At 39.4% G+C, this 23,511-nt stretch overlaps 2 protein-coding genes across 2 annotated transcripts; both read left to right on the top strand.

Moving 5' to 3' along the window:
- Positions 1-1,277: 1,277 nt before the first annotated feature.
- Positions 1,278-6,440, top strand: LOC104121220 (probable methyltransferase PMT23). Its single transcript, XM_009633160.4, has 8 exons — positions 1,278-1,828; positions 2,989-3,138; positions 3,948-4,218; positions 4,291-4,401; positions 4,739-4,913; positions 5,015-5,269; positions 5,357-5,551; positions 5,936-6,440. The coding sequence occupies exons 1-8, from the start codon at positions 1,379-1,381 to the stop codon at positions 6,135-6,137; spliced, it is 1,809 nt and encodes a 602-aa protein (XP_009631455.1). The 5' UTR covers positions 1,278-1,378; the 3' UTR covers positions 6,138-6,440.
- Positions 6,441-19,228: 12,788 nt separating this feature from the next.
- On the top strand, positions 19,229-19,726 carry LOC104121221 (non-classical arabinogalactan protein 30-like). Its single transcript, XM_009633162.4, has one exon. The coding sequence runs from the start codon at positions 19,229-19,231 to the stop codon at positions 19,724-19,726; it is 498 nt and encodes a 165-aa protein (XP_009631457.1).
- Positions 19,727-23,511: the final 3,785 nt, after the last annotated feature.

Raw genomic sequence — 23,511 nt, 5'->3', positions numbered from 1 at the left:
CATTGTAATATGTAAATAAGGACAAATTTAAATAATTAAAGTTAATTTATTTTTTTATTATGTAAAAAGACATTTATTTAAAAACCAAAATTTGAGAAGAGAGTGGCGGCAGAGGCGGAGCTAGAATTTGAAGTTACTGGATTCGAAATTCTAGTTCTTTTAAGTTATTGGGTTCTAAATTAAAAAATTATAGATATTCAATAAATTTCTTATAACAAATATAGGTATTTGAACCAAAATTACTGAATTTGGTCGACCCTGTAATACTGTGGCTCCGCCCATGAGTGGCGGTGCAACCAAAAAAGTTCATTGGATTCGGAGCTCTCTGCCTTACACGTACGTATGAAATCCAGCAATCCATGTGCTTCATAAAAACAAAAGCAAGTGGCTTCGCTATTTTACTGTGTCAAAAAACATTCAACCACAACCAGTAAAAGGAAATTTAAGTACATAAGATAATGATAGAAACAGTCACGTATTCTCCAATAGATTCTCATGTCAGTAGATTTATTTCCCCGTGGGGTTCTTGCCTCTTTTGTCTTCTCCCCTTAAATGATATTTCAATAACATTATTCATGTTTTTTTTTTATAGTATATTCATGCTTTTTTTGAACCGAAAATTTATTAAAAACAGTCTTTATACATGTAGAACAAGATCGAAGCAAGACTACCGACAACGTACACTAAATATGTTTTTAGATCCACTTGTAAAATTATACACAATATGTTATTATTAGTGTTGTTGTCGGGTATATAAAAAATAAATTTTATTACTTATTCTTTTTAGTATCTCAAGATAGAACTAATTTTATACTCCCTCGAGTTCATTATAGTTATCGTGGTTACTAAAAATACAGTAACAAATTCAAAATACTTTTTATTTTAGAAAATCAAGATGTAGTTAATTATTTTTATTCCAGTTTGTTGTTAGAAAATTAACATATAATTGTTCTTGAAAATAAAGATTATTGATTACATAGCATAAAAAATCTAAACATTTAAAGAGTAAATAAGCATATAATAGTCAAAAAGCGCTTCTTATTAATAGTTTCTTAAAGTATGTGTAATAAACAAACATAACAACTAATATGAATAAGAGGAAGTACTTATCATTAAATAGATATTTTCTGAACTTATTAGAGTATTAATAGTTAAATTTAAATTTTTGACTTACGATCATTAAATAAATATTTAAATAATTTTACAAATTGGACAAGGAAAAGAGAATAGTGAATAGTGAAAATATACGAGTATTATCAAGCTTTTGACTGACTCCTTCCCTTGACCCCTTTACATCTTTAATTATCCCTCTTTTTTTCTCTCTAGATCTTCATTGGATCTCCATTTGTTTTTCCAAAAACTAAGCTCAATCCAAGAAATGGCCATAGCCATGCAAAACCTTTTCAAAGAACGCAAAATCCCATTCTTATTCACCTTTTTTCTTTTATTAATCTTTGTCACTTTTATCCTCATTTCCAACTCTCAAAAATCCCCTATTTATCTTGTCACCGACATTACTCAACCCCAATTAAATCATAGTATTAATCCAACCCCATCTTTACAAAATTTCAAGAATGATAATGTTCTTTCAAATGATACAAGAAATGATGATTTTGAAATGGATAATTTTGATTGGAAGTTATGTAAAGGTTCAGTTGCAGTTGATTATATACCTTGTCTTGATAATTTGGAGGCAATAAAAGCATTAAAATCAAGAAGACATATGGAGCATAGGGAAAGACATTGTCCTAAGCCAAGTCCAAAGTGTTTGATTCCATTGCCTGATGGGTATAAGTTGCCAGTTCCATGGCCTAAGAGTAGGGATATGGTGAGATTGATAGGTTTTTGTTGGTAAGATTTAATTTGTTTTCTAATTTTGTTTTAACTGTGGATTGGTATGTTCTTTTTGTTGTTGCTTGGTTTAATGACTTTAGAAGTAAATTTTAAGTTTAGTGGAGACTGGATCTTAAAGTGGTTATAGCTACTAGATTTTATTCTTATAGTACACTGAGCGAAGGGAGCCTAGACGTAATTCGAGCCGTAGAATCAGACTCTTACAAAAATACTTCGTACACTCTTGTGGTCCTACCCTTCCTCGGAACTCGCGTATAGCGGGCCCTTAGTGCACAGGGCTGCCCTTAATACAGTGAGTCATAGGGTTGTAGCAGTTAGATTTTGTTGGCATAGTACATATTGTCATTGAGATCTGAGAAGTATAGCTCTTGCTAAGTATTGACTGTCCTGTTACCAGTGTCTTTATTTGGTGGTTGTAGACGAGTGTCCTTAGTAGTGTTGGGGCTTTAATTGGCAAAATGATCTTATTATATACTTTCCATACATTTAAATATATTTTTGCATATGTATATATACAATTTGAGCCTAAGGCAATATGCAGATTCAACTGAACTCGTAGAACTGCTCTAAATCTATCATTGCTTGGGACTCTCCTTACCGGGCTTTTATTGGGAAAGAAATTGGACCAGTTGTGCAATCATTCACAAGCAATATTTTTCTTTTTTCTTTTCCGATTTACTGTTCTCTTGAATTGTGAATGGCACAGACAGAGCTGAAACACTACTGAACACAAGATGATATGGAATTAAGCTATTGCCCAGAGTGTTTACGGACACCATAGTTCTTAGAAACAACCATCTTACTATTCCTTGGGTGATGGCATTTTTGAAATATGTGCAATATCTGCTGGAGTTTAATGGCTTTCCAATTAACTTTTTGCCAATTATTGGTCCGAATACGGATCATTGTGGATCCAGTTACTAGTTTCGTATTGTTCGAGTTCGACTTTAGTGAGAATTATAGGTTCAAATACGGATTGATTTCCTCTGTATTTACATGTTGCAATCCTCTGATGAAATTGATGTGTGTTTTTATCCAAAAGCATCATGTTCAATCTAGTCATGTATTTTGTTCTGCTTGTCAGAAAATAACCACGACTTAACTGTTTCGTCATTTATATTTAACTTTGGATAGATATGGTACAACAACGTTCCTCATCCTAAGCTTGTGGAATATAAGAAGGACCAGAATTGGGTGGTCAAAACTGGTGATTATCTTGTTTTTCCTGGTGGTGGAACACAGTTCAAGGATGGAGTAACTAACTATATTGAATCCATTGAGAAGGTAGTGTGCCTACTTTACATACTTATTGTTCTTCTTCGCTACAATCGTATACAGTATATGTTTACTGCTGTTACATTGTGTTGGATTTCATTCTTGTCCAAGTTCATTGCGTTTGTCAATTGAATGAAATTATTCTGACCATACCTTTTATGTGAAATGTGACCGCTTGGAAGATGTCAGAAGCTTTAATGCATAATCATTTTTGATAATCTCTATGCATTGTTGTCTGCTTTGGTTTTCTTATTATTATCTTTTTGTTGTTACCGCTTCTTTTTCCATGTCTTCTTCGCTATCATATTTCTTTTTAAATTGCTGTGATTTTGCTTTCCTTGAGCCGAGGGTGTATTGGAAACAACCTCTCTACCCTTCAAGATAGGGGTTAGGTATGCATACACACTACCCTTCACAGACGCTACTTGTGGGATTACACCGGGTATGTTGTTGTTTTTATGCATTGTTGTGTGACCACTTCAAAGGGATAGATTTTCAGTATAAGCCATTTTCTAGTGACAAAGTTAAGACCGCGTCCACTTTAATGGACATCATATTGCATGTATGTTGACTATGTATTCAGTGTGCAGCAAGTACTGAAGAAGTAGTAGTACTATTTCGTTTATTCTCATGTTCTTTATCTTTGTTCTTTCTTTTCCTTTTTCGATTGTTTTCTTGTACATGAAGAGGGAAGGGAGGGTAGTTTGTTTATCTTTTATTGGTCGTACAGTCATTATGCTGGGAACTGGTGATGGTCTGTGCAGTCCAATTGTGCTAATTGTATTTTTAGCTGAGATCTATCTTATTTTGTAATTCAGACTTTGCCGGAAATTGAATGGGGAAAGCATATAAGGGTCATTTTAGACGTTGGCTGTGGTGTTGCTAGCTTTGGTGGCTATTTGCTGGATAAAAATGTCATTACTATGTCATTTGCACCAAAGGATGAACACGAGGCTCAAATACAGTTCGCACTCGAGCGTGGGATTCCCGCTACTCTCTCAGTCATTGGAACTCAAAAGCTGGCATTTCCCGATAATGCTTACGATATGATTCATTGTGCAAGATGCAGGGTTCATTGGGATGGAGATGGTAATCACTACTTCCAAATTACCAAACACATAATTTATATTGTTTTACTTGGTAATCGATTTCTAATCGCAGGAGGAAAACCATTGATGGAACTAAACAGAATTCTCAGGCCTGGAGGTTTTTTCGTGTGGTCAGCAACGCCAGTTTATCGGGACGATGAAAGGGATCAGAAAGTCTGGAAAGGTTCTTACGAATAAATACTCTTCCTCTGAAGTAACATTCTTACAAGTTCTTTGTTTAATGATCAGCTTCAATTTGAATGTTGATTAGGCCGTAGTGCTGGCATTTTATACCTTTGTTCTGGTTAGTTAAAAGTTGTCTCTGTGTGACCTATAGGTCACGGGTTCGAGCCGTGGAAGCAGCCACTAATGCTTGCATTAGGGTAGGCTATCTGCATCACACCCCTTGGGTGCGCCCCTTTCCCAGACCCTGCATGACGCGGGATGCCTTGTGCACCGGGCTGCCGTTTTTGTCCTGGTTAGTTATGCTAAGTGGCACTTTACTTTCTTTCTCGTTGCAGCTATGGTTGCACTGACTGAAGCAATATGCTGGAAAGTGGTGAAGAAGACCTTCTTTGACTCGGCTGGAGTTGGGCTAGTTATATATCAAAAGCCAGTTACATCTTCCTGTTATGATAACCGCAAAGAAAATAATCCACCTCTATGTGACCAGAACAATAGACCAAATAGTTCATGGTATGCTGATACACATTGAGTATCATAATCACTATATCCTTAACTTTGATCACGTTGTCATCGTTCCACCTTAATCATCTTTTCTTATGTCTTATGTGCAGGTATGCGCCTCTTGATAATTGTCTTGTACCACTCCCCACGAGCAGCATTGGTAATACATATGAGTGGCCTTCACCCTGGCCCCAGAGGCTCAACAGTAAACCTCAACGCCTCTCCCTAAAAGCGGATGCTGAAGAGGTTTTCGACGAGGACACAAAACACTGGACAGCATTGGTTTCTGATGTTTACATAGGCGGCCTTGCAATAAATTGGTCAAGTGTGAGGAACGTGATGGACATGAATGCCGGTTATGGAGGGTAAGGGAGTTATATGTTGGAATTGCTTTATCTTTTGTGCTTCCTTTTCTCTGTTGATTGTTTGGTGACTTTTCATTGTAATTACAGGTTTGCTTCGGCAATTATTGATCGACCCCTATGGGTAATGAATGTCGTTCCCATCAGTGGGCCAGATACTCTCTCCGTTATCTTTGATAGAGGGCTGATTGGTATGTACCACGACTGGTGCGAGTCCTTTAATACCTATCCTCGGACATATGATCTTCTACATTCCAGCTTCCTCTTCGGAAATTTAACTCAAAGGTTCAATAAACACCTTCTCATTTCTCTTATTGATCTTCTTTATTATGAACAATGCAGCTATTGTAGTTTCATTCCTTTAGCTTGCTTGCTTTTTTAAGTATCCCCATTCCATTACATGTATCTAGAAGCGGATTGAGCGTATATATTATGAGTTCAACTGAACCATTATTTTCAACAGAAAATATAAATATATAGTGAAAAACTATGAAAAACAACTAAAATTTCAACAAATATTAAATATCGAACTCGTAATTCTGAAAGTATAATAAGTTCAGTACTAAGAACCTTAAAGGTTGAACGAATTAAGTTTAAATTATGAATCTGTCTCTACAAATATCCTAAATTTTTTCACGAGGCGATCTTTTTGGTTTTTCTCTTTCGCAGATGTGACATGGCGGAAGTAGTTGTGGAGATGGATAGAATACTGAGACCAGGTGGATTTCTTTTAGTTCAGGACACAATGCAGATGCTTAACAAGCTTAGCTCGATTTTACGTTCGCTCCATTGGTCAGTAACTCTGCATCAAGAGCAGTTTCTTGTTGGTAAGAAAGGCTTTTGGCGTCCAAATGACAAAGTTGGAATATGAAACACATAGCTATTTTACCTTTGTATATGCACCTATTTATCTCTTTTATGCCTACAAAAGGAAAAAGAACATAGTTCTCAATTTGAACCAAATTTTGTTGTAATGTATCACTAGAATTCATTCTTTACCTCAAGGAACTATCCAAATTTAGAAACGAAGACTTATTAAAGTCTCGAGATGAGTTGTAACCGTGTTTTTGAAAATATTATATTGGTGCAGAGGACAGGACAGAATCAATTGAGAGTTCATGTCCCAAATCAAGAAATGATGAAAAGATTTGAAAATGAAAGTTGTTTATTACTATTTGTTGAGCAATATGTGCGGTTACATATTTATCACTTGTGCTTTAAATAATTAAATTAAGGAAAAAGATATATAAATAAGAGTACGACTGAGTTTTATGTAATTTTTCGTATTATATGAACTCTAGGATTAAAATTCTCAAGTAAACGCTATTTTAAAAATTAACCAAAACGAATTTGTTTTTCTATGGTAACTGGAATAGTAATGACACAAACGAGCAGAAAAAGATCACTTCTTGTATCAACACATCCTTCTTTATTCAATGAACAAATCATAATTTTATACTTATTTTTTAATAACAACAGAAAATTTTGACAAGAATATTTAATTTGTTATGTCCTCGGTGTATAATTTCCACGGATACATTATTACCAAACTAATAATACTAAACGAGGATAGCATCCTAAAAAATGGTTGTTTACCCTAAAAATTGAGTAACAATTAAACGTATATTGTGGTTTTAAGGATATGTGATTTAACCAAGTACTAATTGATAAACAACGAATTAAATAGATAAATTGGACAATAAAATAAATCAAACTGGTCTGCAAACAATGTATCGACCTCGATTCGAGATAGTCTTGAGGTTAGTTAATAAGAACAGTAGAGGATGGAACAAACAACAATGAACAGTATGTAAAATAAAGAAAGCAGCATATGTGTATATTCTTATCAGTGAATAATCATTCTCCAGCTTACAAGTAAATGAGATCCCTCTTTATATAATAGAGGAATCCTAAATAAGGTACAACTCTAATAACGGAAGTAGATCCCATGATTGGCACTAATAACTGCTTTGATTTGATCTGTTCCGGGATTTCCGTCATGATCTTCGACCGGTTATCGATATCTCGCTATTCTGTTATTACGCCTTACTCGAATTCAATCATGCTTGATCTCGATTGTTGCTGGCCTCGATCTCAATGAACACTTCGATCTCCAGGCTTGATGTTCTATCTTCGAGCTCGAGCTCGAGCCCGATCTATTATGAGGTTACCCTCAGGGCAACTCCCCTGCCAACGAAATCGGATATGCCCGATTTCGATCGTATACAGATAGTCCCCTCGTTTTTTGGAGTGTAACGAGAAGAAATGAATTTGAGACTTCGATTTAATGCCTCGATCAATTATTACGCCAACATCGTGATGTAAGCGACATAAGCAATTGAAGTGTCGTGTCTGCACAGTTCCCAAGGTCATTAATTAACGCCAGTTGATGGTCGGCCACCAGTGCTTTCAAACCATCAAAGTGGCTATTATAAATAGACCACCTTCATAATCTTCTCAAACTTTACTTTCAAACTTCTTCTAATCTTCAAAAGCTCTTCTATTCTCTTCAAGTTCATCAACTTTGCCGATTTCCGTTTGCCAATCTCTTATTAAAACACAAATTCCGCCTTTTTCTTCCTTAAACCTCATATAGCAATGGCAAAAATATCAAAGACCATTCCTCAAGAAGAAAAGGCCTCCTCATCGCGGCCGGCCGGTGACAAAACACCGGTGGAGCCACGTATCGAAGAGTGCATCCACGGGCTATGTGAACTTACTTCTGACTTTAAGGTCGAAAAACCCTCTTCGGTTCTTGGCCGATGCAAGCCCATGTCTAGATACATCTGTTCGATATCCGAAGGCGATCTCGAGCAGGTAAAAAAAGACTGCCACTGTGAGAATAAAGAGGTGGTGATTCCTACCCCCGAGGAAGACATCACCACTCATGTGAAAGGGTTCTTAAGTGTGTATACTTACCCTTTCACACTGGGTTCCGTCGATCCTGTCATAATCGACTTCTGCCGCCAATACCGGGTAACCCTCGGCCAGATCTACCCCTCTTTTTGGCGCATTGTCATTTTGCTCAGATTCTTCTCGAGCAAGGTCGAAGGGATGTCTTTCACCCTCGATCATTTCATTAGGTTATACAGCCCCTGTCTTTATCGGGGCGGACTAATAAGGCTTCAATGCCGGACCACGAAGGTGCTGTTCTCGAGCATAGACAAGGACAAGGACCGAGGATGGATGGGCCGGTTTGTCCGAGTCAGGACCTCCTACTTAATACACGTCGAGAAGATGCCATTCCCCGAAGAATGGAACATGAAACGCAAGTAGAACCTCACCGATAACGTTTAATTACTTGTTATGTTTTCTTTACCTCTTCTCATCTATATTCTTCTTTATGGTGCAGCTTCCCCCTGGTTTCCTGGTGCAGTCTCGGACCTTGCAGGTTAGGTTCGACAACTATTTTCAACCTCTTCGTATGCCGAGCACTCGTGGCGCGATTTGGCCAAGGGTCGATGGGAGGCCAAAAATCATGGTAAGTTCCTCTGTTCATGTTTGATGCTTTCCTGTGAAATACTTCTTTTTAACTTGATTTCTTCTCATACAGGTCTTGGAGACAATGTCGTCATGAGGCCGCCTCCCCCCGGGGAAGAGGAGGTCCCGAAGTCGACCAAAGACAAGAAAAGGAGAAGGGCCTTGCCCCTAGATACCCTAAAGCCCAGGAAAAGCAGGGCTCGAAAGTCGAAGACTGACCCCGCCGTTCTGTCTGCCGATGTAGTCCAAACACTACGAGATGAAGACGAGGAGGGAGAATGTGTCGACTGCCTTCTGGTGGCTCGAAAGAAGGGAGGCATCGAAGCTTCGAGAACTGCTGAGCCGGTAACGGTCGAGGAGGTTCAGCCGCAGACCGAGGTGATCTCGGAGGAAGGTCCGAGAAGAGTCCCTGAGTCATCGGGTGATGATGATGACTCCTGCCGTGATGAGCAACCGGCGGGTGTGCCCGAAGGGTCTAGTTCTGGGGCCCTTCAAAGAGAAGATAATGCCCCAAGTGACTCGCTCGGGGCAATTATCATTGATGATTCGCCGCCCGACCCCACGTTCTCTGAGGGGCAGTTTTGGGCTGCCCGGTCTATGGGGACCCCCAATGTGGGGACGGCCCCCCGAAGGGGATGATATATTTCGCGGCTGCTTCGTGGGGGTCGATGATGTTCCCGACCTGGACGCATCACTCATTTTTTATGATGCTCAGCGGCTTTTGAACCAAGTGAGTTTTAGCCCATGTTACCATGTTTGTGTTTGTTCTTATTTCTCTAAGTCTGATTTCCTTCCTTTCTGTACAGGCTACGGTGCTCCATCGAGAAGCATCCTCCAAATACCGGGCTGAGCTAGCCCGATGTGAGGCCGATCTCAAAAAGCTTACGGAGGAGAGAGACGCCCTCAAACTCCTCTATGTGAAAAAAGAAGAGGAGATCATAAGTATTCGAGCCGAGCTGACAAGAGCTCATCAAGATCAGACCGAGCTCATTGAACGGGTAATGTAAATTTTTGGGAGCTTGTTATGTACTTGATATTGGCGACTAACACTTTGATCCTGTTGGTTCAGTAGAAGGCCGAATTGGTTGTGCAGCTTCGTGAGGAGGCCAAGATAAAAGAGGCAGAGACTTTGGGGTGGAAGCAGAATATGGACCGTCTCGCCTCAGAGAAAGATGCGGTTCAGGCCCAACTGTCTTCGGTTGAGCATCAACTCCAAAGTGTGGAGGAGGACCAACTTGGACCGAGCCCAGAAGGTTGAAGAGCTCGAGACTCGGTTGGCCGCTGAGCTTGCAAGGGCCACATCCGAGGCAGATGCGCTCGTGGCCTCCTACCGAGCCGATGTTGAAGCCGCTAACACTTGGACAAAGGAAATATCTGACGCTGCTGAGGTTAGATTTTCCCGTGTTACCGAGCATGCTAGGCGCCGATCTCGAAGAGAGACTCTTGAGGAGGTACATGCTCGTGGCTTCGACCTCACGACTGATATCGAGAGTGCGAAGGTTTTGGAGGATGAGGTCGGAGCTTTGCTTTCCGATGATGAAGACTCTGTGAGTGGATCCGAGAGCGGAGGAGATGAAGATGAAGCTCCCGAAGATGCGGCTCCCGTGGCAGACTAGGCACTTAGGATTCATTCTCCCATCGTTTTTTGTGTAAGACCATGTGTGTTCTTTGTAAATACTTTGCATATATGAAAGATTCCTTTTCTTTCTGTTTCGTCTCCGATTTCTGATTTATGATAAATTCTGTTTTGCCTTTGCCTTGTGAAAACTTTGTTGCAATAGGGTTGTTGCAACCTCTATAATCGAGCGAGAAATAGCTCGAACTCAGAGTAGAACAAACCCTTAGGTTTTTTAGTTAAGCGAGGGCGAGTCCCCGAGCTCAATAATATGTTAGGGATTTTGATTTCGGATGGCTTGATCGAAGCCGTAATATAGCCGAGTTCGAGTAAGTTTCGAACTCACAGTAATAGACCCCTTAAGGTTTTATATCAAATAATGATGAATCCTCGAGCTGTATTCAAGTTAGTTTTATTTGAGCTCGGAATAGTGGAACCCTTAGGTCCGAATTGAGTGAGAACAAAATCTCGAACTCTAAGTGTATTGGCCCTTAGGCTCTTTAGATTGGGCCGATATGGCCTCTAAAAAATGGCTATTTTTTCCCTTTTAAGACTTAGTAAAAAATTTCTTTATGCCTTAACACGTATTCTTTATCCATTGGATTTTTTGAGGGTTCGATGTCGATTGAAACCTCTTTGCTTTTTGTGCCTTAGCATGTTTGTGTTAAGATAATTGGATACCTCTTAAGGTTTTTCGAGGGCTGATTTTATCGAAACCCTTTTGATTACTTGCCGAGGGTAGCCTTTTTTAACCGATTTTTCAAAGAATTCGAAGGCCTATTTTTATTGCGGGATTCGGACGTCTCTGAGCCGCCTTAATTTGGACGTAGCCTTTGGGTATGCCTCTTGGGCTTATTTCCCAATAACACTTCAAACTTTTTCGAAGTGTTAGTCCCCAAGAATTATGGCCTTGTCCTATAGATCTAGAGGTGCCTCTTTGAGGTCTTATGAATTTGAGTTTAGATTACTCGAATATATCGATCGTCGACGGCAGTCCCCGAGTGTACGAGGTATATTTGCACTTGGCCCTTGAGCCATTTCTCACAAAATCATAAGTATGGAGCTTGTATAGTAGAAAATTTTCTTTGAGACACAAGATGTTTGATATAGAAAGAATGCTTCTTTGTATAATTTATGCATGCGTACATGTTTTGCCATCGAGGCTCGACTAATCTATATGGACACGGTTCATTCGACTGAAGTGTTTTCCTCGAAAGTGTAGCATCCGAGGGTGATGCCCCCCAGTATTCGAGGTTGATTGTAAAGAATCCTTGGATACTGTTGAATTGTTCTCAGGTAGCACATAATTGTTTCCTCGTTAAAAACCTCACCAAAAAAACCCACTTGGGAAAAAACCGATCTAAGGGGAAAAAAGTGCAACGCATGCTTTAAAACCTGAGATATCGATGTCTTAGCAATAATACCGTTTGAGAAGCGATATGTTCCAATTATTTGGCAGTTGTTCGCCGTCCATCGTGTCGAGCTTATAAGATCCCTTTCCGACGATGTCAAGGACTTGGTAGGGTCCCTCCTAATTTGGGCCAAGATTCCATTCATTAGGATCTCGAGTATTGATGGTGACTTTCCTCAGGACTAAGTCCCCAACTCTAAAGTGGAGAAGGTTGGTTCTCCTATTATAGTATCTTTCGTTCGTTGCTTTTGTGTAGCCATTCGAACGAGTGCGGCTTCTCATTTTTCATCTAATAATTCGAGGCTAGTATTCATAGCCTCGTGATTTGATTCTTCTGTTGTATGTCGAAACCTGGCACTGGGTTCCCCGAATTCGACTGGAGTCAAGGCTTCAGAGCCATATACTAAAGAGAATGGGGTTGCCCCCGTACTGGACTTTGATGTTGTTCGATATGCCAAAAGGACTTCGGGTAGAATTTCTCTCAATTTCCCCTTAGCGTCGTTCAACCTTTTCTTTAGGTTTTGAATGATAGTCTTGTTCGTCGATTCGGCCTGTCCGTTCCCACTAGGGTGATACAACGTTGATAATATCCTTTTTATTTTGTGGTCTTCGAGGAATTTCGTCACTTTGCTGCCTATAAACTATTTTCTATTGTCACACACTATTTCGGCAGGTATCCCCAATCAACATACGATGTGATCCCAAATGAAGTTTATAACCTCTTTCTCTCTCACTTTCTCGAACGTCTATGCTTCAACCCATTTAGAAAAATAGTCAGTCATAAATAAAATGAACTTAGCTTTACCTGGGGCCGATGGCAGAGGGCCAACGATATCCATCCCCCATTTCATGAATGGCCATGGGGATAGGACTGAATGAAGTTGTTCTCCGGGATGATGGATCATCGGTGCAAACCTTTGATATTTATCACATTTTAGAACAAACTCCTTAGTGTCTTTTTCCATGCTATCCCAGTAGTATCCTGCTCTAATGATTTTATGAATCAGTGATTCGGCGCCGGAGTGGTTCCCACAAGTAACTTCATGGACCTCTCATAAAACATAATTGGTTTCTCCTGGTCCTAAGCATACTGCCAATGGTCTATCGAATGTACTTCTATATAATGTTCCATCTTCAACCAATGTGAATCGATCAGCTTTGGTTCGTAGGGCCCTCGACTCTTTAGGGTCCGATGGGAGCTTTCCGTTCTTCAAGTATTCAATATATTTATTCCTCCAATCCTAGGTTAAGCTTGTAGATTTTATCTCGGCATGACCTTCCTTGATCACGGATCTCGAGAGTTGAACGACAGTCCCCGAGCTGATCTTATCTTCCTCGACTGATGACCCCAAATTTGCAGGTGCATCGACCTCACTGTTTTGTTCTTGAGGTACATACTGTAAAGTTCATTCCTTGAAACGGCGCAAGGTTACCTGTAGCTTGTCCAAATACCTTTGCATTCTATCCTCTCGGACTTCGAAGGTTTTGTTTACTTGGTTTACCACAAGTAAAGAGTCACACTTGGCTTCAATGACTTCTGCTCCCAAGATTTTTGCTAGCTCGAGACCTATAATCATGGCCTCGTACTCGGCCTCATTGTTAGTCAACCTAGAAGTTTTGATAGATTGCCTAATAGTGCTACCCGTGGACGGCTTCAAAATGATGCCTAGTCCGGAACCCTTCACATTCGAATCACCGTCTGTGAAAAGGGTCCATACCCCCGATGATGTACCCGATTTTAACAAGAGTTCCTTTTCAACTTTGGGTACGAGGATTGGCGTGAAATCGGCCACGAAATCCGCTAAAATTTGAGACTTGATGGTCGTCCGGGGTTGATATTCGATATTGTACCCACTGAGTTCGACGGCCTATTTGGCCAATCGGCCCGATAGTACAGGCTTGTGCAAAATATTACGAAGTGGGTAAGTGGTTAACACGCATATGGGGTGACATTGAAAGTATGGTCTTAACTTTCTAGAGGCGCTTATCAGTGCAAGTGCCAATTTCTCTAAGTGTGGATATCTAGTTTTTGCTTCTCCTAAGGTTCGACTTACATAATAAATGAAAAATTGCGTACCTTGCTTTTCTCGAACTAGGACACCACTTACCGCGATTTTTGATACTTCCAAGTACAAATAAAGTTTCTCATCTGCCTTTGGAGTGTGAAGCAGTGGTGGGCTCGATAGGTATCGCTTTAATTCCTCCAACGCCTGTTGGCATTTCGGGGTCCAGGCGAAATCGTTCTTCTTTTTGAGTAGAGAGAAAAATCTGTGGCTTCGATACGACGACCTCGAAATGAATCAGCCTAAGGCAGCTATCCGTCCAGTTAGCCTCTGCATGGATTTTACATTGTCCACGACGGTGATGTCTTTGATGGCCTTGATTTTATCGGGGTTGATCTCGATCCCCCGATTCGATACCATGAAGCTAAGGAACTTGCCCGAACCGACACCGAAAGCACATTTCTCGGGGTTAAGCTTCATGTTGTATTTCCTTAAAATCTAGAACGTTTCCTGCAAATGAGACAAATGGTCCTCTGCGTGCAGGGACTTAACTAGCATGTCATCAATATAAACTTCCATTGATTTACCTATTTGTTCTTCGAACATTTTATTTACTAGGAGTTGGTAAGTAGCTCCTGCATTTTTTAGCCCGAAGGGCATTAAATTATAACAATATGTTCCATACTTAGTGATAAATGAAGTCTTTTCTTTGTCTTCTAGGTTCATTTGGATTTGATTGTACCCGGAATAGGCATCGAGAAAAGTAAGGATCTCGTGGCCGGCCGTGGCATCGATCATGCGATCGATGTTAGGCAGTGGGAAAGAATCTTTGAGGCACGCCTTGTTTAAATCCTTATAATCTACACACATTCTAAGTTTGTTCCCTTTTTTAGGGACTACAACTACATTGGCTAACCATTCGGGATATTTCACTTCTCGAATGGACCCTATTTTGAGAAGTTTAGTTACCTCGTCATTTATGAATGCGCACCTTATCTCGGACTGGGGTCTTCTCTTTTGCTTCACCGGCTTGAACCTAGGGTCCAGGCCTAGCCGATGCGTCATTATCTCCGGTGGGATCCCTGTCATGTCTAAAGGGGACCAAGCAAAATAATCTATGTTATCAATAAGAAATTGAATAAGCTTTTTCCTGAGTTTGGAAGTTAATCACGTTCCCAGGTATACCTTTCGCTCGGGCAGGTACTCGATCAATATAAACTGTTCCAGCTCTTCGACCATTGATTTGGTGGCGTCAGAATCTTCAGCAACAATAAAAGTTCGAGGGGTCAGAAAATCCTCCTCTTCTTCTTCTATCTCCTGCTTCCCCGATTCGGTCGAGGCTGGTGGCTGTGATTGCTATTTGACTTCATGTTTACCTTTGATGCTCGACCTTTTCGAGGTTGATAGTGTCGATATCGGCGTTACCTCATCGATGACAAATATTTCCTTTGTAGCATGCTGCTCCCCGTATACTGTTTTTACACCATACGACGTCGGGAATTTCATCATTTGGTGGAGAGTCAAATGGACTTCCCTCATATTATGGATCCAAAGCCTTCCGAGTAGGTCATTGTACCTTATGTCGCCCTCGATTACGTGGAACTTGGTATCTTGAATAGTTCCAGCCACGTTCACCGGTAGAATAATCTCCCCTTTAGTTGTTTCACTGGCCATATTGAAGCCGTTTAAGACCCGAGATGTGGGCACAATTTGATTTTGTAGGCCGAGATGCTCCACGACCCTCGATCGGATAATATTCGTCGAGCTACCTGGATCCACTAAAACACTCTTTACTTGAACTTTATTTAATAAGATAGAAATTACCAGAGCGTCGTTGTGGGGCTGAGAAATGCCTTCTGCTTCTTCATCGTTGAATGATAAAGTGCCTTCGGGCACATAAAACGGGTTCATTTTTCCCTAGTGATTGATACCTTAGTGCGTTTGAATATTGGTCTCTGTGGAATGTCGACCCCACCGACGATCATATGAATGACATGTTGGGGTTCCTCCTGTTCATTTTTCCTGTTGGCGTCCCTTTCTCTGAAATGATTCTTGTCTCGATCGCTGAGGAACTTTCAAAGGTGGCCCTCATTGAATAGACGGGCTACCTCCTCCCTTAATTGTATGCAATCCTCGGTCTTGTGACCATGCGTGCTATGATACTTGCACATCAAATTTGGATTTCTTTGGGAAGGATCGGTTTGTATGGGTCTGGGCCACCTAGTATCTTTGATCCTTCCGATTGCCGATACAATGCCCGATGTATCGATGCTAAAGTTATATTCCGATAACCGAGGTGCCTCTGTGGGATCGGCATACTTGTCAAAACCACTTTTGCTCATAAGTCCCCGAGAATTCTGTCCTTGATCACTTCTTCGATCATTCCGGGCGGAATTGCATCCTGAACCATTGTTCCTTCGATCTGCGGTATATGGTTGATATCGGTCTCTGTTAGATCTTGGCTCTCTGTCGACGTCCCTCTGGTTTTTAACTGCCGACCTTTTTGGATGTATTGCACCAGAAGGGGCTCCTGATTGGTCATCCTCGGCCCTAATTTTCGATTGATATCGATTGTGCACATCTGCCCAAGTTACAGCTGGATACTCGATCAAATTTTGTTTCAACTGACGTGGTGATGCTATCAAACTCCGCTCGTTCAACCCTTGGGTAAAAGCTTGAATGGCCCAATCATCTGTGATCGGTGGCAACTCCATGTGTTCCATTTGAAATCGGGACACGAACTCCCTCAGCATTTCATTATTCCTTTGTCTTACCTTGAAAAGGTCTGATTTCCTCATTGCGGCCTTTATGGCCCCGGCGTGTGCCTTTATGAAAGAATCTGCTAACATGGCAAATGAGTTGATGGAATTTGGTGGCAGGTTGTGATACCAAATCATTGCTCCCTTCGAAAGGGTCTTTCCGAATTTTTTCAACAGCACAGATTCGATTTCATCATCTTCTAAATCGTTACCTTTGATGGCGCATGTATATGAAGTAACATGCTCGTTGGGATCGGTGGTCCAATTATATTTGGGTATGTCGGGCATATGAAACTTCTTTGGAATAGGGTTCGGAGCCGTACTTAGAGGAAACGACTTTTGTACAAACTTCTACGAATCCATCCCTTTCAAGATTGACGGTGCCCCCGGTATCTGATCAACTCGAGAGTTGTATGTCTCCACTTTTTTTATCGTTGGCTTCGATTCTCTTCTCCCCTGATTCAATTCTTTTGGTGAGCTCCTCGAGCATTTTCATTACCGCAGGATCAGTCCCCGATTCGTTACCATTCGCCTTTTCGGTACTGGCTCGATACGGCGAGTAATTTACGGCTCGACCCTATTTGGAGCTCTATGTTGATTTTGTAACTAAGCAATAACGGCTTGCTGAGCCTGAAGCATATCGAATATCACTTGGAGACTGACTCCTTCGTCTCATCTGCCCTGTGTTCCTTGGTCACTAGATCGACCTTCTCTGCGTACACTCCCATCGAGATCTGCGCCTAGGTCCGCATTTAGAGCAACGTGCGAACTGACATCGACTGGGTTGGCAACCGGTGCTCCCTCGAGATTAGCCTTGGCACCTCGACTCTTGGAGCAATCACATTTTCATTTTCACTGTGGAGCCCGAGGCCATTGTCACCGTGTGTGGATGCGTTTGGTGAGTTTGACATGTTTTAACCTGAAAGCAAAGGTACTTGACAAGAACAAGCGTAAAATAGTGTATTTTACCATAATCAGTACTGAACAATCACTATTATCCTTATTCCCACGGTGGGCACCAGATTGTTTACCCTAAAAATTGAGTAACAATTAAACTTATATTGTGGTTTTAAGGATATGTGATTTAACCCAGTACCAATTGATAAACAACAAATTAAATAGATAAATTGGACAATAAAATAAATCAAACTGGTCTGCAAATAATGTATCGACCTCGATTCGAGATAGTCTTGAGGTTAGTTAATAAAAACAGTAGAGGATGGAACAAACAACAATGAACAGTATGTAAAACAAAGAAAGCAGCGTATGTGTATATTCTTATCAGTGAATAATCATTCTCCAGCTTACAAGTGAATGAAATCCCTCTTTATATAATAGAGGAATCCTAAATAAGGTACAACTCTAATAACGGAAGTAGATCCCATGATTGGCACTAATAACTGCTTTGATTTGATTTGTTCCGGGATTTCCGTCATGATCTTCGACCGGTTACTGATATCTCGCCATTCTGTTATTACGCCTTACTCGAAGTCAATCATGTTTGATCTCAATTGTTGCTGGCCTCGATCTCAATGAACACTTCGATCTCCAGGCTTGGTGTTCTATCTTCGAGCTCGAGCCCGATCTATTATGAGGTTACCCTCGGGCAATTCCCCTGCCAACGAAATCGGATATGCCCGATTTCGACGGTATACAATGGTCTTAGAGACTTTTCTTTTTTGTTTTGGTGCAAGTCTCGGAGACTTTTCATTAAAGTTTTTAGTAAATTGATAATTCTAATTTACTATTGACCAAGGGAACATGGAGCAATGATAAAATTATTTTCGTGTGACCTATAAGTTACCGGTTCAAGTCGTGGAAGCAGCCACTAATGCTTGCATTAGATTAGGCTGTCTATATCACACCCTTTGGTGTATGGCACTTCCCCTAGCCTTGTGTGAATACGGAATGCCTTATGTCGAAGTGGGGTGCACGAACAAGAAACTTTCTATAGGGCCTATGCTTGTACAAACATCCGTAAAACATAACAGGCAAACGGAGTTTAATTTGTATGTATTTATGATGTAAAAAATATTTATAAAATTAAGTCGCGCAATAAGTAATTCTATGTAACTCTATTTAATAGGCAATAATTGGTAAAATTGGTCCTTACTAATTAACTACCGCATATTAAACTATACTAACAGGAGCGGACCTAGCATATTACCGACGGGTTCAATTGAACCCATAACTTTTTACATATAAAAATTTATTAAAATTGCAAAAATAGTAAATATGAACCCATAATTTTAAAAATATTGTAATGGGTTCAATACTAAAAATTTTAAAAGCTGAACCCATAGGATTTAAATCTTGGATCCGCCTTTTATACTAATGATGTAAATAATCTCTACATTGCCGGTTTATATAATTTAAATCCTATTAATAAACAGATTAGTCAAACCCCTTTAAGTTCATCAATTATTATATCAAACTATAAACTTCAGAAAATGGTCATCACGTTAGCAACCAATCTAGGATGAATCCAAGTTCCAACTTTAACAAATACAGTTAGTAGCCTTCACGTCAGTGATACAATAAAATAAAAACAGACTAATACCATATGCCAATATATATATATATATATATATATATATATATATATATATATATATCATCTCAATTCCCTCAACATTACCAAAAAAAAACATTCCAAAACTCACATAATATTCTCTTCCACATCTTTCCTATAAAATGGCAATTAAAATCCAAGTTATCCTAATCGTCTTCTCCCTCCTTCTTGCTCATGTCCCGGCCAAGCCAGTGGAGACTACTGTAAATGTGGTGATTGAGGGTATGGTTTATTGCCAAAGTTGCGATAACTACGGATCATGGTCATTATCAGAAGCTAAGCCAATCGCAAAAGCTAAAGTGAGTGTTATTTGCAAAAACTACAAGAAAAGAGTAAACTTTTACAAGGCATTTGAAACAAATGCATATGGTTATTTCTATGCAGAGTTACAAGGTTTTGAAATGGGACATTCTTATTTAGACCATCCTCTACATTCATGTCGTGTGAAATTGGTGTCATCTCCTCTTGAAACTTGCAATGTTTTTAGTAATATTAACTATGGACTCAATGGTGCAAAACTCAGATTTGAAGACAAGACAATTGACAGAAGTGATTACAAAGCTGTAATTTATACTGCTGGTCCTTTGGCTTTTCGACCAACTTACTGCCCACCTAAATAAACTTAACTTATAATTTGATTTCCACCACAAATTTTGTGTTTCGATCTTATTACAAGAATCAAATGTCTTTACAAGATTTTGTACTATGATTTTGTCCTTTGTACCGAACAACCTAAACTGTAAGATATTGTTGTCCTGTGTACCAAACAAACTAAATTGTATGATATTCTTACTTTTTGTTATATTTTGTTCTTCATAATTATTTACTGAAATGTCTCTCTACCGCGCCTTCCTTCCCATTACCTCTATTCCAGGATGTGCAATTCTATAAATCTCAATAAGTACTTGTTGCAGCAAGGGCGAATGCAGTGTTCAACCGACGCGTTCAATTGAACTCATAGCTTTCAACGCAGAGTAAAAATTTATATATAAAAATTCATTACAATTGCAAAAATAGTAAATATGAACCAATAACTTTAAAATAATAATAGGTTCAATGCTAAAAACTTTGAAAATTGAACCCATAAAATTTAAATCTTGAATCCGCCTCTACTTGTTGGAGAGAACTAGAGATGGAAGTACTAGGATAAAATGACAAAAATAGCCCCTTATGTTTGGGATATGTTCAAAATGGTCCCTTAAATATAGTTTGAGCAACTTTGATCGCCGTCCAAATAAAATTGACAGCAGGTATCTGTATGACCGTATATATGTGTTTCCAAATTTTCGGGAACATAAATAGTTTGATCTTATCAGTTGCCTCATCTCTCTCTTTATTTCGACAGTATAATATTGATTTACTTCATATTCTGGGAATTCACCTTGTTAGAATGGGCCCGGTGGGAATAGGCTAATGTTAGACCCATTATATTGGACCAATTGTTGTAATTTATCTGGGTAGCCCAGTTTAGAGGTAATTACTTACCGGTCTTATAAATAGATTAGGCCCAATTTTTGTACACAACGATTTTTTCATTTCTCTGGCTGATACACAGAAATATCTCGAAGTTTCCTCTTAAACCAAAACATGAACCCTAAATTTCATTCTTCCGATTTCACATAATTTCTATATGTTTATATGGTATCAGAGCGTAGATTCTGGTGTGTATCTCTCCCCGCTTTTGATCGATCCTACCCTTGATGATTTTAGTCGACATTTTCCAATCACGACAGTGATTCCTGTATCTACGATTTTTAGGGTTTCTGCCAAATTCAGAGTGTTTCTTCCGATTTCTATCTACTGAGGCTATCTGTGGTTTGTTTCTGAGAAGCAAAACACTAATTTTTGGAAGATTTCGTGGATTCTTCTCAAATTATGGGTTTTCCGTCCACCTAGGATTTCCTCGAAGCTTCGACTGGTATATTTGTGGTCAATTTTGAAGGTTGTTCTCTTTTCGGTTGCAAAAGAGGGAGTAATCTCGTTCATTTTCACAAATCTTCTTCCATGCTTATTGTTTTCTGTTGATTTTCATTCACTTGCCTTAAAATGCCAAACGAAACTTTTGTATGTTCTACTCCTGTTTCTCGCACTATATTCCACAAGGATGGCTATACACATCCTTGCCATCCTCTGTATGTTCATCCAACAGATGTGTTAGGTACTTTTCTTGTTTCTACTCCGTTTGATGGAAATGGTTATGGTAGTTGGAGAAGGAATGTCCTAGTTACCTTGTCGATTAGGAACAAACTTGATTTTATCAATGGGAACTTTGTGACCTCCAGATGGTTCTCTTCTTGTTAGACAATAGCAACGATGTAATGATTTGGTTGTCTCATGGTTGACAAATTCTTTGTCTAAAGAAATATCTCGAAGTGTAGAATATTCTGAATATGCTAAAGATATATGGTCAGAATTGGAAGAGAGATATGGAAAGGCATATGGTGCTAGGGTATTTGAACTTAAAAAGGAACTAGCTCATATTTCCTAGGGTTCATTAGACATAGCATCTTACTTTAACAAAATTAAACAATTGTGGGATGAGATAGCATTTTATCGAGTAAGGGTTTGTACTTGTGGAGGTAAAGCTGCTGAAGATGAGGAACATAAAGTATATCAATTCCTTATGGGCCTCAATGACACTTATATGCAAATTAGGAGCAACATAATAATGATGAAGCCTCTACCTTCTATTGAAAACACCTACAACATCATTTTGTCTGATGAAAAGCAGAGACAAGTCTCCTATATATCTCATTTTTCAACTATTTCTGCAACTTTCAATGCTGGCACATCCAAGCCACTTTTCCCTTCCAAGGTTTCCTTTGACACTCCTAGACCTATTGTCACTTGCAAGTATTGATAAAAAAACTAGACACACCATAGAAAAGTGTTATAAACTACATGGTTTTCCTCCCAACTTCAAGTTCAACAAAGGACCTCCTCCTCCTCCTCCTCCTCCTCCTCCTCGTAGAACTGCTGCTCATGTTGAGACTACTAAACCTAATAATTCATCTGCTCATTGTGATTCTGGTACTACTGATGGGTTTGGTGTTACTAATATTTGTACTATGTCTGGTGATCAGTCCTCTGCCATCTCAGGACTCACCAAAGAACAGTATTCTCAACTGATGATGATGCTTCAACACTCACAAATTTCTGCTTCCAACTCTGCTGCTACATCTCAAGAACTCATAGGTTCTGTCAATTTTGTTGGTAAGCTCTTACCTTATAAATGGGTTTCCTATGGGGCTTGTATATTGTCCAAAGTAAATGGCATTGTCTGGATAATTGATTCTGGAGCTACAGACCATATGACTTCTGTTAAAGTCTACTCTTTGACATTCAAACATTACATGTCCCTTATCTTGCTTCCTTACCAAATAGATATAAGGTCAAAGTTACTAATGTTGGTTCTTTAGCCTTATTTCCTAATCTAATTCTCTACAATGTTCTTTATATCCCTAGTTTTCAACACAATCTCATCTCAGTCTACAAAATGTTGTCTCATTGTGATGATGTTGTTCAATTTACCAAGAATGCTTGTACTTTACAGGGCCCTTCAGTGAAGAAGCCAGTGATTCTTGGTAGATTGGACAATGGCCTCTACAAGTTGTTTCAATAAGCCAATTCTCAACCTTTTACTAGTTATGTTTCCTTTAATTCTTGCTTTTCCACTTATTCTTCTGTTCCTGCAGTTTCTGCTGATGTTAATGTTGATAGTACAATTGTAAATACCATTGATGTTTCTTCTAAAGTGAATAAAGATGAAATTGTGTGGCATTATAGACTTGGACACATTCCTTTTTCAAAACTGAGACTTATTTTTGCTATTACTTGCAAATTTTCTCCTAAATAATCTTTTACTTGCCCAGTATGTCCTCTAGCAAGACAAGCCAAATTACCTTTCCCTGATAGCTCTATTCAGACTACTCACCCTTTCCAACTTATACATATTGATACTTGGGGACCCTACCCTACACCAACCTACACTAGCTCCAAGTATTATTTTGACAATAGTTGATGACTACTCTAGGGTAACCTAGACACATTTGTTAGGATTCAAAAGCAATGTTTTTGACATGTTAAAAGCTTTTGTTGCTATGGTTGAAACACACTTTAACTCTAAAATCCAAACAGTTAGGAGTGATAATGCTTTGGAATTGGGTTCTAGTTCTTCTGGTCATCAATTCTTTTCTGCCAAAGGGATAGGACATTAAACTACATGTCCTCACACTCCTCAATAGAATGGAGTAGTGAAGAGAAAGCATAGACATCTATTAGAAACTGCAAGAGCTCTTCTCTTTCAATCCCGTCTTTCCCTCAGTTTTTAGGGGGATTGTCTCCTTACTGCCACTTATCTTATTAATAGGTTTCCTTCTCCTCTACTTCACTATAACAGTCCTTA

Source organism: Nicotiana tomentosiformis, chromosome 5, assembly GCF_000390325.3.
Source record: "Nicotiana tomentosiformis chromosome 5, ASM39032v3, whole genome shotgun sequence".
In the NCBI taxonomy this organism is placed as follows: domain Eukaryota; kingdom Viridiplantae; phylum Streptophyta; class Magnoliopsida; order Solanales; family Solanaceae; genus Nicotiana; species Nicotiana tomentosiformis.
The sequence above is the reverse complement of the archived record's forward strand: the minus strand, read 5'-3'. Positions and strand labels throughout refer to the sequence as shown.